The following is a 17,600-nucleotide window of genomic DNA, read 5'->3' as shown; positions in this document are numbered from 1 at the left end:
TCTCTCAACCAGCTTCACCTGGAATGCTTTTCCAACAATCTTGAAGGAGTTCCCACATATGCTGAGCACTTGTTGGCTGCTTTCCTTCACTCTGCTGTCCAACTCATCCCAAACAATCTCAATTGGGTTGAGGTTGGGGGATTGTGGAGGCCAGGTCATCTGATGCAGCACTCCATCACTCTCCTTCTTGGTCAAATAGCCCTTACACAGCCTGGAGGTGTGTTGGGTCATTGTCCTGTTGAAAAACAAATGATAGTCCCAATAAGCCCAAACCAGATGGGATAGCGTATCTCTGCAGAATGCTGTGGTTGCCATGCTGGTTAAGTGTGCCTTGAATTCTAAATAAATCACAGACAGTGTCACCAGCAAAGCACCCCCACACCATAATGCTTTCGGTGTGAAATACACATGCGGAGATCATCCGTTCACCCACACCGCGTCTCACAAAGACATGGCGGTTGGATCCAAAAATCTCCAATTTGGACTCCAGACCAAAGGACCTATTTCCACCGGTCTAATGTCCATGTGCTCGTGTTTCTTGGCGTAAGCAGTTATCTTCTTCTTATTGGTGTCCTTTAATAGTGTTTTCTTTGCAGCAATTCGACCGTGAAGGCCTGATTCACACAGCCCCCTCCGAACAGTTGATGTTGAGATGTGTCTGTGATTTGAACTCTTTGTAGCATTTATTTGGGCTGCAATTTCTGAGGCTGGTAACTCTAATAAATGTATCCTCTGCAGCGGAGGTAACTCTGGGTCTTCTATTCCTGTGGCAGGTTTCATGAGAGCCAGTGTCATCATAGCGCTTGATGGTTTTTGCGACTGCACTTTCTTGAAAGAAACAAAGTTCTTGAAATGTTCCATATTGACTGACCTTCATGTCTTAAAGTAATGATGGACTTTTGTTTCTCTTTGCTTATTTGAGCTGTTCTTTTACCAAATAGGGCTATCTTCTGTATTTATGGTTACTACATGGTTCCATATGTGTTATTTCATAGTTTTGATGTCTTCGCTATTATTCTACAATGTAAAAAATAGTAAAAATAAAGAAAAACCCTTGAATGAGTAGGTGTGTCCAAACTTTTGACTGGTAGTGCAAGTTATGTCACGACATATTGATGCCCCCGTGCGAGGAATCTAAGATGGAATGAGACCTTACTGTTGAATTCAGTCTATATGAATTGTGCAGCACATTATGTTATACACCCAGATTATGTTCTACACCAGTAGAGCCGTAGGCATTATTTGTTGTTGAGGTGTGTGTGTTTCCATTTGAACAAGATACTAGAGTTTGCCTCCGGTGTTGTTTATCTGACAAAGTCAGCGTGTAGGGTGAATTACTGAATGCTACGAGCCAGGACATATGGGCCGGCCGATTTAGGTATTCTGAGAAATAGACTCATTGACCAAAACGTAGTACTATTTCTGTCTCTCGCGTTTCTAGAGCGAGGACATATGGGCCGGCCGATTATAGAAATTTGAGTACATAAATTACCTTGACCGAAGCGAGTAATTATCTCTCCATCTCTCGCGTTTCAGTAGCGTGAGTAGATCAAGGTGTATTTCTTAATGTTTCCGCGCGTTCCGGTAAACATTGCGAAAATTAACGCTGATTTAAGGGTGAACGTGAGACATCATTGGTAAACCCCCGTTCCCTTGTTATAGGGGACTCTGTTGTGCTGGGAAGAGAGATTCCTGTACAAATAGGGTTAGCTTTGCACTAGCTGCTAAGCTAACAAAGGGAGAGCAGAAATGTTTTCCTTTGTTCACAGTGAAGCGGTTTTGGAGCAGTGGCCTCTTCCTTGCTGAGCGGCCTTTCAGGTTCTGTCGATATAGGACTCGTTTTACTGTGGATATAGATACTTTTGTACCTGTTTCCTCTAGCATCTTCACAAGGTCCTTTGCTGTTGTTCTGGGATTGATTTGCACTTTTCGCACCAAAGTACGTTCATCTCTAGGAGACATAACGCGTCTCCTTCCTGAGCGGTATGACGGCTGCGTGGTTCCATGGTGTTTATAATTGCGTACTATTGTTTGTACAGATGAACGTGGTACCTTCAGGCATTTAAAATTGCTCCCAAGGATGAACCAGACTTCTGGAGGTCTACAATTCTTTTTCTGAGGTCTTGGCTGATTTCGTTTGAATTTCCCATGATCTCAAGCAAAGAGGCACTGAGTTTGAAGGTAGGCCTTGAAATACATCCACTGGTACACCTCCAATTGACTCAAATGATGTAAATTAGCCTATCAGAAGCTTCTAAAGCCATGACATAATTTTCTGAAATTTTTCAAGCTATTTAAAGGTACAGTCAACTTAGTGTATGTAAACTTCTGACTCACTGGAAATGTGATACAGTGAATTATAAGTGAAATTATCTGTCTGTAAACAATTGTTGGAAAAATTACTTGTGTCATGCATATATATACATGTAGGCCTATGTATTTTAATATACACCTCCATGCTTCACGGTTGGGAATGTGTTCTTGGGGTTGTACTCATCCGTCTTCTTCCTCCAAACACGGCGAGTGGAGTTTAGACCAAAAAGCTCTATTTTTGTCTCATCAGACCACATGACCTTCTCCCATTCCTCCTCTGGATCATCCAGATGGTCATTGGCAAACTTCAGACGGGCCTGGACATGCGCTGGCTTGAGCAGGGGGACCTTGCGTGCGCTGCAGGATTTTAATCCATGACGGCGTAGTGTGTTACTAATGGTTTTCTTTGAGACTGTGGTCCCAGCTCTCTTCAGGTCATTGACCAGGTCTTGCCGTGTAGTTCTGGGCTGATCCCTCACCTTCCTCATGATCATTGATGCCCCACAAGGTGAGATCTTGCATGGAGCCCCAGACCGAGGGTGATTGACCGTCATCTTGAAATTCTTCCATTTTCTAATAATTGCGCCAACAGTTGTTGCCTTCAAACCAAGCTGCTTGCCTATTGTCCTGTAGCCCATACCAGCCTTGTGCAGGTCTACAATTTGATCCCTGATGTCCTTACACAGCTCTCTGGTCTTGGGCATTGTGGAGAGGTTGGAGTCTGTTTGATTGAGTGTGTGGATAGGTGTCTTTTATACAGGTAACGAGTTCAAACAGGTGCAGTTAATACAGGTAATGAGTGGAGAACAGGAGGGCTTCTTAAAGAAAAACTAACAGGTCTGTGAGAGCCGGAATTCGTACTGGTTGGTAGGTGATCAAATACTTATGTCATGCAATAAAATGCAAATTAATTACTTAAAGATCATACAATGTGATTTTCTGGATTTTTGTTTTAGATTCCGTCTCTCACAGTTGAAGTGTACCTATGATAAAAATTACAGACCTCTACATGCTTTTAAGTAGGAAAACCTGCAAAATCGGCAGTGTATCAAATACTTGTTCTCCCCACTGTGTATATATATATATATATTCTGAGAGTTTAATTCGGGAGATGGTGACTCGTTGTCACGATCGTCGGATACAGAGGACCAAGGCGCAGCGTGGAAGGTGAACATATTTATTAAAATAATGATTACACGAACAAAAACAACAAATCGATACGTGACGTCCAAAGGTGCAAAACACAAACCTACACAGGAACAAGATCCCACAAACACTGTGGGAAAACTGGCTGCTTAAGTATTGTTCCCAATCAGAGACAACAAGCAACAGCTGATACACGTTGCCTCTGATTGAGAACCACACTGGCCAACATAGAAATACTAAACTAGAACGAAAACAAAACGAAAAATCACACCCTGGCTCAACATACTAGAGTCCCCAGAGACAGGGCGTGACAGTACCCCCCCCCCAAAGGCGCGGACTCCGACCCCGCCAACCAAACACCACAGGGGAGGGACCGGGTGGGCACTCCGCCTTGGCGGCGGTTCCGGCTCCAGGCATGATCCCCACTCCCTCTCTAACCCCCCAAAGTACCCCTGGTCCGGTCTGGCCCTGCTGACCGGAGCTGGACTGCACACTGGTGGAGCGGATTGCTCTAGCTCCGGCGTGAAGCAGCTGACCCGTGCCGAACCAGGCACCGGTGGAACAGGCACGGGCTGTGCCAGACTGACGACGCACACCACTGGCTTGGTGCGGGGAGCAGGAACGGGCCGAGCCGGGCTGACGAAACGCACCCCTGACTTGGTGCGGGGAGCAGGAGCGGGCCGGACCGGGCTGACGAAGCGCACCACTGACTTGGTGCGTGGAGCAGGAACAGGCCGGACCGTACTGGGGACACACATCACTGGCCCTACGCAGGGATCAGGAACGGGCCGGACCGGACTGGTAACACACCCCAGTACCTCTCGCCGTGCCTCTACACTTTCCCTCTCCTCTGTGACCAGTGGCCCCCTTAACCTGGCGGCCTCCTCTGCAAACCCGCTGGACCGCTCTATCGCGGCCTCCTGCTGCCCCGTCGTCCACGGCGTGAGCCCCCCCCTAAAAATTTTCTGCCGGTCTCTCCTCCCCGTGGGCCAGGCCCAGTCGAGGTTGATGTCCTTTAGCGATACCTCTGACGCTGGCTCCTGGACACACTGCTTGGTCCAGTGTTGGTGGGATCTTCTGTCACGATCGTCGGATACAGAGGACCAAGGCGCAGCGTGGAAGGTGAACATATTTATTAAAATAATGATTACACGAACAAAAACAACAAATCGATACGTGACGTCCAAAGGTGCAAACCACAAACCTACACAGGAACAAGATCCCACAAACACTGTGGGAAAACTGGCTGCTTAAGTATTGTTCCCAATCAGAGACATTTACATTTACATTTTAGTCATTTAGCAGACGCTCTTATCCAGAGCGACTTACAGGAGCAATTAGGGTTAAGTGCCTTGCTCAAGGGCACATTAACGTCATTTAGCAGACGCTCTTAGCCAGAGCGACTCACAAATTGGTGCGTTCACCCTATACAAGCAACAGCTGATACACGTTGCCTCTGATTGAGAACCACACTGGCCAACATAGAAATACTAAACTAGAACGAAAACAAACGAAAACTCACACCCTGGCTCAACATACTAGAGTCCCCAGAGCCAGGGCGTGACACTCGTTAAACAACTTCTTCCATGGTTCCCCAAATTCCTATTGAGTTAATTGTTTAATTATTATTTTAATCGAGTTACAATTACACATAGTTACTTGATTCGATAAATAACAGTCATCACATTAATGTAAGTCACGTCATGACACACTTCTTGAACATTAGCTGCATACTGTTCAACATTATATAAACTTGGAAATTCCTTTTAAATGATGAAACATTGATAATAAAACATTAACAAGAAATAAAAACACGATTAACATTCACAGTTGATTATTATGTTTACAAATCCAAGACTTATGGCCTCTGTTCTATAATCACACTATGCCCGCTCTTATTTCCATCTCTCATCGGACAACAGAATGACATTTCAGCTGGAGCTTTTGACTTTCTCCATTTCCTCCTTCTGGTTCCTAAGAGAGTGATAGCACAAGACTTGAAAAGCAAAAAGAAACACAAAATGTTATTATTACTAATGTGTTAAGCTATGCATAATTATTTATGCTAAGAAAAATAAAAGTTTAAGAACATGACGATTCCCACTCTCTCTTCGCCTGACTCTATGCCTTCGGGATACTTTTTCTGCTGGGTTCCACAAAAATGAAGGCCCTAAAAAACCTCCTCATGCTTTCACCTAGTCTTCCCCCTGTCAGGCCACAGGTTCCAAGAGGTGTTCCCAAGCCATGTCATTTTCACTTCGCTCCCCATCTCCTTCCTCATCCATGGCCACCCGATATATACGTGCGGTGGCCCTAATCAACTTTACCTCATCTTGAGGTAACTCAGTACTGTATATACGTTTCACATCACTGCCCTCAAAATGTTGTCCAGTGTACAATTACCCCAACATCTATCCTTTTTACATGGTGCATTAACCAATAAAGCAACTGACACAAAAACTATGGCTTTTAAAGTAGCTCCCAGACCCAACCCAACTGCATGTCTACAGTGGAATCTACTCTTCCTCTTCTCTTTAGCTCCACTTCCTTTATCATGGCGTCTTCCAGAAGTGTGAACCCACCGAGGAGAGGCTGTGGTCTTTACTACTGCAGGTGCTGTAAGGAGTACTGTGTGTGGACCAGACCAACGCTGTCCCAACACTCCAGCCTGGTGGATCTTGATGTGGATCTCGGTTATCTCCTGCTCCTCATGTGCTGCTTTCCCCTAGGAATGTACACACTGCAACGCATGGGTCATTTCCTGACGATAGGACAACATAGACTCCCATTATGGCCAGATCACTAATTTGTGTCATGTGACTAACAACACCCGATACTCCCATCGGTCTCCCATTTACCACTTCATGTGGCATGAGTCCTGTGGTGGCGTTGGAAGAGTATCCAACCTAATACAACCCTGAGTCACATGTTTCTTAATCACACTCTTTATGAGATGTGATGCTATTATTACAGCGAACTTCCCTTCCCTTCCCTTCTGAGTGCATTTACTAATTTTGTTAATGTCAGGGAGGAACACATTTTTTTCAATAGCTGTCACAAATATTTACATTTGTTCCAGACAAGTTGCTGGGTCACATGGCTCACGAGAGGACGACCAGGCGGGAGTACGATAGTTTCCTACTAATTTTGCCAACATTGCTTTGGGCAATAGGGAACGGACAACATTATCATAATCACCAGCGTGGAATCCCAAAATTCTGCCCTGTTTCCTCAGGAAACTGATAAACTCTTGACCGTCTTTAACCGGGTCAGGCACTACTTTCATTATGCTACACATTTCACCACGACAAAACTCTGGCATCGTTTTTTTGTTAGAGGTCAGTGTTCTGTATGGGTTTAACTCGCTGGTATTGTGAGGAAATGATCAATTATATGTATATGGGGCCTTTCTTGGCTGAGGAAAAGCTCAGGCAGGTTTTAAATCAGCAATCTTGGGATTTACAATTGTGACGCGTGAGTTGAAGGAGTCAGGCGCAGGAGGGTAAATCACAGAGTAACAGGATTTATTCAGGAAAACAGAGTTACGCAGTAATGCGTCAAAAACAGTCCAGTGTGCAAAACAGGCGCACTGGAACCAACAAGGCACACAGGGAAAATAACCTGGCGATACAAAATACAAGGAGCTCCACCGAGCTTCACTATCCTCACAATAAACAATCACACACAAAGACAAGGGGGCAGAGGGAACACTTATACAGGTACTGATGAGGGAATATGAACCAGGTGTGTGTAATGAACAAGACAAAACCAATGGAATGATGAAATTAGGAGCGGCAGTGGCTAGAAGGTCGGTGACGACGAACGCCGAAGCCTGCCCGAACAAGGAGAGGAGGCAGCCTCGGAGGCAGTCATGACAACAATAGTTTGCCTATGTTTCTCAAGGGCACAAAAAATAGGAACCGTGAAAACTTCTGATAAAATGTTAATTTTTATTTCCCAATTTACACGCGGAGCTCCTTTACTCCCCATGCAATATTAAGTCAAGTAATTATATTGAAAATATGAAGGCCATTGCCCTAATTTTCTCCCATACACATCTCCATTTTCTTGTCAATCTATAATATAACAGATGTGTGGCCATATTGGTCTATTTACTATGACTAATGGTTACCAGACTGTCGTATAGTGGTTATTTGACACCATCTCAATCCATAGTTGTCCCATTCAGTGGCTTGTTCCATTACGCCTCTTTGTTTACTTATTTATTCATTTACACTTTGGTTTTTATGTTATAAATTAATTAACTTAATTTGCATTTTAATATCACAGCACAAAACAGCCGTGATGTAACATGGTAATTAGAGAACCAAAACAGGAGAGCCAAAGCCAACACTGGGCTGCTCTAAATGGAAATGACATTTTCATGATTCTTAATTAAAAATGATCCCTGTGAAAAAGAAATGTGAACTTCTGTCCTGTTCTGAATAGGTGTTTATTTATTTTATCCCTTAAATGTAGATCATGTTTTGTTACATTCTTACAAATAAGAGCTTACTCTGAGCTCACAGTTTACGTGAGATTGACAAATGTGTTGTTGATGGAGGTACCTTAGTTCTTGTGACAATCCTAGGTTTATTCACAGGTTGCGGCCTTGAACGTAGAACCTCTCTGAAACCACTCTTATTCCTGTCAGTCAGTCTTTGGCCTCCGCATGTCAGATTAGCAAAGGCTTTCTCCGTTGGCAGTGACCTTAAGACTTGACCTACATGTCTGTTAAAATCAAACGGTTTCTGTTTTGATATGTTAGCGTTTGACAGAGCTTTTGGTAAACATTAAATGCTAAACAGTCTCTCTTTCTCTACCCTCTCTCTCTCTCTTTTCACTTTCTTTTATCCCCAGTGGTTATGAATTTGACTATGACTACTACAGGGATGACTTCTACAGTCGGTATGTATGAAATAATTCACTTACTTTTATGAAATTTGAAAAACTGTAAATGACATATGCCAAATTTAAAACCGTTCAAATTAAAATAGATTGAGATTGAAACATTCTCAGCAGAGAGTATTCTGCTTTAAATTGTTCCATCTGTTTTGCTAAGCAACCTTCACTACATTTGCCTTGAGATGAAGAAGAATATTATTAAGAGAACTCTATTCCGTTGTTTCATCCATCCATTTGAGCACATCCTTAAACTTTATGGACCAGTGTTTTCTTTCTCTAATTTGTTTGGTGTTCAGTGCTTTTATCTGGTGAGACATTTACTGAATGTTAACTTGCACTGAGAGCTGTGATAAAAATCTACTGGCACTGTGAAATTAGTGAAGGAAGACACCTCACTTTGACATTTACATCTTATTTTATTTATCCCTGCTTATTTTGAAGATGGATTGGAATATTCTTGGTAGTAAATTACTGTGTAATAGTAATTTGATCGATGTGGAAAAGAAAGAAAAGTCTGGCATGTGAGAGAATTGACATTTATTTGCATGCAAAAGGGCACACTTGAATCAGAATGTTTTAAATGGTAGGGCACATATTTGTTTGTCATTGATAAGAAATAATATATAGGTAAGAGCTCATAGAATGAGATATAAGGTATAGAAATAGATTGTGAGAAATAGGCCTACGCTATGAGTAATAGGTTGTGAAAATGGAACCTAGGACATTTGATAAGCAAGCCCAAGCCAGAAAGATTATAAATTATACAGTTACCATCAATGTTATATGTAATATTGTTGGGTGATATACTATACTTCATAAGTCCTTGATGACAGGATACACATACTGTAAGGTGTCATTCCCCCCCCCCGCCCTCCCCTCCCCTCCCCTCCCCTCCCCTCCTCCCCTCCCCTCCCCCTCTTCAGGCTGTTTGACTACCATGGCCGGGTGGCACCTCCCCCCAGGGCGGTGGTCCCCTTGAAGCGCTCCCGGGCCCTTACTCCATCCATACGCAGTGGGAAGACATCCTTCCCCATCAAGACCACCTCCTATTCCTCCTCTTCCTCCAGACCACCCACCTCCTTCTCCTCCTCTACCTCTTCCGTACTCAAGTGTAGGTTCACCGAGACGTTCTCCTGTTATATACTCTATGTGGCTGATTCCAATGTAGCAATACTATCATTGGAAAATGAAGAACACAAATAGCTAACATTCAGCTAAACAAATTAGATTTTGAATCGTGGAATGTGAGAGGGATACATAATCCAATGAAGCAGGAAAATATGTACAGACAGATTAAGTTGCTTAATATACTACAACTATTTCACATACGGTGATGTCTGAAATTATTGATATCCTTGATAAAGATGAGCAAAAATGACTATAAAATAAATAATTGAAATATTGAGCTATATTGTATGCTCCAAAAACTTCTGAAATTATATTATTGTACACTAAAACATACAGTAGGTATGGGGTTCTTTTCTGCTAATGTATTCTCATTAAGGCGCCAAACTGTCCAATTGTGTGTGTGTAGCCAAATAATTTTTTTGTGATCTGACCAAAGCACCGGTTCCAATCCAAGTGCCAATTCCGTTTAGCAAACTCCAGGTGTTTACATTTGTTGGATGACATTTATTAACTTTTATTTAATCAGGAGAGCCCAATTGAGACCAGGGTCTCATTTTCAATGGTGCCCTGAGACCATAAAGTAAAAGATAAAAAAATATATAACAAGATACAATAACAAGTACATTACATTAGAACATCACTAACATCACAGCGATCATAAACAAGTTATTAAATCAATCAAAGCAATTGCACACCTCGGTTAACTCATTTATCATCAGGGGTTTAAAATGCCCTAGTGGCACCAGGGAATCCAAATGTAAAGAATTTTGTAAGTGATTCCAAAAAGTGAGAGTGAAAACTAAAAGCGGATTTACCTAATTCCGTGGAGACCCGAGGAATTTGAAGAGTTCACCAACCCTGTGAACGGGTTTGGTTTCTCACTCTTTTATACATTAGCAACGAAGATAGGTAAGTTGGAAGCTTGTGTAGTAGGGCTTTGTAAACAAAAAGGGAGTACTGAATTGATCTACGGGACTTTAATAAGGACCAGCCAACCTTTTGATACAGGATGGAGTGGTGAGTATTAAAACTGTCACCAGTGATAAAACGAATTGTGTTATTGTAGACGGCATCCAATGGTTTAAGAGTAGTGGCTGCCTCTATCTGGTAAATGGTGTCACTATAATCAAGAACTGGCAGGAAAGGCGACTGTACAATCTGCTTCCTGATATATGAAAAAAATACATTTTTTTAACATTAAGTCTTTGTCATTCCAGATGCCCAGATATTTGTAGGCGGGAACCCGATCAATGGGAGAACCATCCAATTAATAAATATGCAGTCCATCTGAAACATTCTTGCGAGAACTAGAGAACAACATGTATTGCTCTTTGGCCACACACACCAGTGGTAGGTTTGGCGTTGAAATGAGAATGCATGGGAAGAAAATAACTCCATACCTACTGTAAAAAATGGTGGTGGATTTTTGATGTTATCAGGCTATTTTGCTTCCACTGGTCCTGGAGCCCTTGTTAAGGTCAACAGCATCATGAACTTTACCAAGTACCAGGATATTTTAGCCCAAAACCTGATTCGCTCTGCCAGGAGGCTGAAACTTGACCGCAAGTGAAACGTCTAGGATCAACAATGGCTCAGCCACAAAGGGGTACAGTAGGCCACACAAGCTCACAGAACGGGACCGCCGAGTGCTGAAGCGAGTAGCACATAAAAATTGTCTGTCCTCGGTTGAAACACTCACTACCGACTTCCAAACTGCCTCTGGAAGCAACATCAGCACACAAACTGTTAGTCGGGAGCTTCATGAAATGGGTTTCCATGGCTGAGCAGCTGCACACAAGCCTAAGATCACCATGCGCAATGCCAAGCATCGGCTGGAGTGGTGTAAAGCTCGCTGCCATTGGAGTCTGGAGCAGTGGAAACGCGTTCTCTAGTGATGAATCACGCTTCACCATCTGGCAGTCCAACGGACGAATCTGGATGCCAGGAGAATGCTACCTGCCCAAATGCATAGTGCCAACTGTAAAGTTTGGTGGAGGAGGAATAATGGTCTGTTTTTTTTTTGTGGTTCAGGCTAGGCCCCTTAGTTCCAGTGAAGGGAAATCTTAATGCTACAGCATACAATGACATTCTAGATGATTCTGTGCTTACGACTTTGCTGCAGGGCCTTCTCCAAACTGTTGTCACAATGTTCCAACATCTAGTGGAAAGCCTTCCCAGAAGAGTGGAGGCAGTTATAGCAGCAAAGGGGGGACCAACTCAATATTAATCCCCATGATTTTGGAATGAGATGTTCAACAAGCAGGTGTCCACATACTTTTGGTCATGTAGTGTGTATCCCACTGGTGGCTGAGTTGAATATTTTGTTATTTATATAATTTTAATCGTTTAGAAGACACTCGTATCCAGAGCAACTTACACAAGAAATTAGGGTTAAGTGTCTTGCTCAAGAACACATCGACAGATTTTTCACATAGTCTGTTTCAAACCAGCGACCTTTCGGTTACTGGCCCAACACTCTTAACCGCTAGGCTACCTGCCACCTTCAACTTTTAAATGTCTTAACAAAGTCTTCCAAACTGGCAACGACTACAGGTAGTGATGTTACGTTTGATACCGGTGCGCCAAGGCATGCATCGAAATTGCTGGGCAACTAACTTTGAAGCAGTGTGCCGATGCGTGTATAGCTTTATCAGAAGTACGTCATCAATGATGTCCGAAGCTTTTTAAAACCACGTGTTGTAAAATGCAAGATCCTACTGATTTCGCTGTGGTTCTGGTGCTTTCTTTGTTTCCAAGCTGCTTAAAACACCGACCTCTACTGGACACCGTACTTACAAATATAGTTAGGATTTTGCCTGTCTAGTAGCTTAGCACTTAGAGTAGGGAACTATTGAACATTCAAGGATTTGAGGGTTTGAGGTCGAATCCCATTGAAGGTACATTATTTAGAAAAGTGTTTTATGTGGTTAGGGTTAGGGTTGTTCAAATAATTTGTTTCATTTAGTATAATTTACGCTTCTGTCTTAAGCATCCTAAATAATGCCATAGATTCAGTTTTAGAAAAAGAGTCAACTTGAAGGCAAAAAGAGAAGCATGATGTAAGATGCAAACCTGGTATTCCAACTGATTATAGGCTACTAAAGCCAACAACTTACCACTGTGCCACAGAGTTCTGATTAAAACAGTGGAGAAAAACAATGTTTATCTGGTAATCACGCTGCTATTTATTGCTGACCAGCAGATGTCACTAAAGTGCATTGTTAACAAATAATGTGCTCAGAGTAATGAACCACACAGTTTGGTGAAAACCTCGGTTTCCCATTACTAACTACAGGGCAAAACAGACGAAAAGGACATGGTAAAATGTTCAACCATTAATAGTTTAAGACTTGCTACCACTCCAATATGTCCCCTATACATTTTACATTGATGGGGCACTACTACCACATACCAGTTAAATTGGTACAGCACTCTCACTAACGGGAGCAACAAATATAGCTACTTACAAGGCACACCTTAAAAAAATTGAATGAGCCAGAAACAACAATACCATGCACCCACTAGTGGTCAATAGGTTTTTGGCGCTCCAAAAATACGTTACGTTACTGTATTCTGTGGGATGGAATTACAATATCATTCGAAATACAGCAATTCTTTCCCCGCCCATTAATATTTTCCAACCATGCAGCAAATTATTTATTGTTCATCATTTGTTACACAACATAATAATGGCATCCCCTTGTATTTCCTGATTATGTTCCCAAAAAAAAAAAAAATTATAAGTAAAGGTTGGATACAACTGTTAGTGCAGGTAGCGTACAGAAATCAAGCAGCATGGTGGATGTAAGTCATTAACTCATCTCCAAATTGAATGCAGCGGGTTAATATTTGGAATAGGAGAACCATACAAGGTCCGATACATTGATATGTTGATGAAAGGATAGAATGATAGGAGGAGCCTAGGGTACGACCCGATGATAACATCAGTTCCGTGATAATGAAAGGGAATCGTGGAGGGGAGTTTTGTATCAAATAAATCAGGTAAAATAAACACACATTAAGGTAGTAATAAATACATTTATATCCTCTCTGTCTGTTTTTATGTCTCAGCAGTGAAGACGGACCAGCTCCAGACCATCAAACTAGAGCTGACTCAGATCAAGATGAAAATCGACTCTCTGTTGGGTCGCCTGGAGAAGATCGAGAAGCAGCAGAGAGCCGAGTCCGGTAAGCAAGAAAGAGGGGGAGAGAGAGGGGGGGGGGAAGAGAGGGGGAGAGTGAGAGAGAGCGAGAGAGGGAAAGGGTGTCAGAATGAGAGAGAGAGAGAGAGAGAGAGAGAGAGTGAGAGAGAGAGGGAAAAGGTGAGAGCGCAAGAGAGAGATTATGAGGGGGGAACCTGCCAGCAAAAAACACCAAACGCTGGGGGAAGGAAATTAAGAGTGCACACTAGCCATCCGTCTTGCTGACAGAATGGGAAGATAAGAAGCCCTAGCTCTCTGTCATAACAGTAGACATGTGTCAACACTGGGCTAATTCAGTTCATATGAGGGGCCTTTATAGTTTGTCCTTGACTAGAGGAGAGTCTCACAGCAGGGGTGAAGTAGTTGGTGAAGTTCAACTTTTAAAGCTTATTCAGATGCTAGACACAGTGAAGAATTCACCAATACTGATTAGTATGATCCTCTAATAGTATGAATCTCAATTGCAAGTCTCTCCTTTTCCTTGCTACTTTTTGTCACCAGTTGTTACTTTGGTCTCACTTCTTTGTCCTATTCTCATATTTTTTTCACTCTGTCTCTTCTTTTCACTTTTTCTCCAGAGGCTCCGAGAAAGTACGAGGACAACTGTGATTCTCCCCACGAGAAGTCTGTGTCGGAGAAAGCCGAGACCTCCGGAGAGGAGACTGGCGATGGGGCGCTGGATGTCGAGGCCGGGGAGATGACCGATAGGGGCGAGGACGACTACGACGAAGACAACAGCTACAATTTGGTAGGGAAAATGAGTGATTAAGGGCAGCCTGGAAAGGGGGACAAGGGAGACAGTGGTTTGGGATGGGAGATTTCAATTGGGCACACCAGTCTTGCCCTTAAGAAAGTTAATTCTGCCGAATTATTCGTGGGTCCAGATCTGAGTGTGAGGTTGCTCATGGGTGAATGGTGAGGGCACCTCAACTGACAGTTTCTCTCTGGTGGCTTTGGCTCAAGTGGAGGCGGTGGCAGGTCTCTGTTCACATACGCACAAATGCACGTGCACACGCACACATACATACCATACACACACACACACACCTGCTGTCACGGGTTGTAATTTAAACAGGGGGACTTGGAAGCCTGTCTTAACCAGTCCGAATATGAAAATTAAGATGGATTTGCTACTGAGGGCACTGAAAGTGTTCTTCAAAGTCACGGTCTTTATACTCTAAAAAGAGATAGACTTAGGGAAAAGTGGAACTCTTTGACAACTTCTGGAGTGGCTGAGATGACACCTTTTATCAATTAGTGATCACTTCAGATCACAACAACTTTGAACTCCTTTATTGATATATCTGACATTAATTTCCACAAATAGTATGCTATATATCTTCCCTGTTGTGTCACTAGAGTCTGGCTCCTCACAGAGTACACAGTTCAAGCAGGAAGATCAAAGGAATTACAGTGAGGGGAAAAAAGTATTTGATCCCCTGCTGATTTTGTATGTTTGCCCACTGACAAAGAAATGATCAGTCTATAATTTTAATGGTAGGTTTATTTGAACAGTGAGAGACAGAATAACAACAAAAAACTCCATAATAACGCATGTCAAAAATGTTATAAATTGATTTACATTTTAATTAGGGAAATAAGTATTTGACCCCCTCTCAATCAGAAAGAGTTCTGGCTCCCAGGTGTCTTTTATACAGGTAACGAGCTGAGATTAGGAGCACAACCTTAAAGGGAGTGCTCCTAATCTCAGCTTGTTACCTGTATAAAAGACACCTGTCCACAGAAGCAATCAATCATTCAGATTCCAAACTCTCCACCATGGCCAAGACCAAAGAGCTCTCCAAGGATGTCAGGGACAAGATTGTAGACCTACACAAGGCTGGAATGGGCTACAAGACCATCGCCAAGCAGCTTGGTGAGAAGGTGACAACAGTTGGTGTGATTATTCGCAAATGGAAGAAACACAAAATAACTGTCAATCTCCCTCGGCCTGGGGCTCCATGCAAGTTCTCACCTCGTGGAGTTGCAATGATCATGTGAACGGTGAGGAATCAGCCCAGAACTACACGGGAGGATCTTTTCAATGAAGAAAACAATTGGTAACACACTACGCCGTGAAGGACTGAAATCCTGCAGCACCCGCAAGGTCCCCCTGCTCAAGAAAGCACATATACAGGCCCGTCTGAAGTTTGCCAATGAACATCTGAATGATTCAGAGGAGAACTGGGTGAAAGTGTTGTGGTCAGATGAGACCAAAATCAAGCTCTTTGGCATCAACTCAACTCGCATTGTTTGGAGGAGGAGGAATGCTGCCTATAACCCCAAGAACACCATCCCCACCGTCAAACATGGAGGTGGAAACATTATGCTTTGGGGGTGTATTTCTGCTAAGGGGACAGGACAACTTCACCGCATCAAAGGGACGATGGACGGGGCCATGTACCATCAAATCTTGGGTGAGAACCTCCTTCCCTCAGCCAGGGCATTGAAAATGGGTTGTGGATGGGTATTCCAGCATGACAATGACCCAAAAACACACGGCCAAGGCAACAAAGGAGTGGCTCAAGAAGAAGCACATTAAGGTCCTGGAGTGGCCTAGCCAGTCTCCAGACCTTAATCCCATAGAAAATCTGTGGAGGGAGCTGAAGGTTCGAGTTGCCAAACATCAGCCTCGAAACCTTAATGACTTGGAGAAGATCTGCAAAGAGGAGTGGGACAAAATCCCTCCTGAGATGTGTGCAAACCTGGTGGCCAGCTACAAGAAACGTCTGACCTCTGTGATTGCCAACAAGGGTTTTGCCACCAAGTACTACGTCATGTTTTGCAGAGGGGTCAAATACTTATTTCCCTCATTAAAATGCAAATCAATTTATAACATTTTTGACATGTGTTTTTCTGGATTTTTTGGTTGTTATTCTGTCTCTCACTGTTCAAATAAACCTACCATTAAAATTATAGACTGATCATGTCTTTGTCAGTGGGCAAATGTACAAAATCAGCAGGGGATCAAATACTTTTTTCCCTCACTGTATCTGTGGGGTTCATCTATGGTTCAACGCAACCATGCTTTCCCTATTATGGGATGTTTATGCCACATTATAAAAGGGAGCGGGTGCATGCCATCCAAGATCTATGCCTTGTCTTCTCACTAATAGAATATATTATTTTTCCCAGTGAGTGTGTGGGAGATTTATTTGTTTCTGCATTCAAGGTCATATTGATCAGAGATAGTGGTAATGTACACTGACTGGCAGAACTTCTATCCAACAACTTGAAAAGCCCTGAATTGAGCTCTGATTTAAGCGGGATTTGTTTTATAGCTGATTACATTAGAACTGCCCAGATTGGTTTTTAAACACAAATAAATACTAATACATTTTGTGTCCTTTCTTTTCAGATAGAGAACCATGTTTCTGACATTGACAACTGAGAACAGGTAAGAATGTGGAACCAATAACCTTTTGAAAATTATATAATCTAAGCTTGTGTATGTATGGTCAGCCATTTTAGGTTCTCTAATGTTTTCATTTAGTTTCATGACCCTTAGGTCCTCACAAATGACAACTATTGGAGTGTTTCTTTCATCTTTACCATCACCAAGCATCCATTCATCAATCATGAATATGCCATTTAGCAGATGCTTTTATCCAAAGCGACTTACAGTCATGTGCGCATACATTTTTTAAGTATGGGTGGTCCCGGGCATCGAACCCACTACCCTGGCGTTACAAGCGCCATGCTCTACCAATTGAGCTACAGAGGACCACAATCACGTCCTAATGTAAAAGCAGCACCATGACAGGGCAAGCTTGCTCCAGTGAAGGGCAGCTAATGCAGACGTTGAGAGAGGGCACAGTAATGGAGTAGCAATGGGCCAGAACTGGCCACAAACAACATTGATCTGAATAATGTGGAAGTGGCGACTGAATGGCAGGGCCCGAGGAA

At 42.9% G+C, this 17,600-nt stretch overlaps 1 protein-coding gene across 1 annotated transcript in view; it reads left to right on the top strand.

The window, feature by feature from the left end:
- The window catches only part of LOC311109091 (RNA-binding Raly-like protein), a gene marked incomplete at both ends in the record, with an annotated part of 70,987 nt that extends 53,902 nt beyond the window's left edge, over positions 1-17,085 (top strand). The window contains 5 exons of the mRNA XM_084151895.1: positions 8,320-8,367; positions 9,288-9,475; positions 13,564-13,680; positions 14,273-14,442; positions 17,053-17,085. Coding sequence (XP_084008021.1) covers positions 8,320-8,367; positions 9,288-9,475; positions 13,564-13,680; positions 14,273-14,442; positions 17,053-17,085 — 556 coding nt within the window. The remainder of the gene's footprint in view (positions 1-8,319; positions 8,368-9,287; positions 9,476-13,563; positions 13,681-14,272; positions 14,443-17,052) is intronic.
- Positions 17,086-17,600: the final 515 nt, after the last annotated feature.

The sequence above is a fragment of the Coregonus lavaretus genome (genome assembly GCF_964263955.1).
Source record: "Coregonus lavaretus genome assembly, chromosome: 34".
Classification (NCBI taxonomy): Eukaryota; Metazoa; Chordata; class Actinopteri; order Salmoniformes; family Salmonidae; genus Coregonus; species Coregonus lavaretus.
Note: the sequence above shows the minus strand (reverse complement) of the source record. Positions and strands in the feature narration are given on the sequence as shown.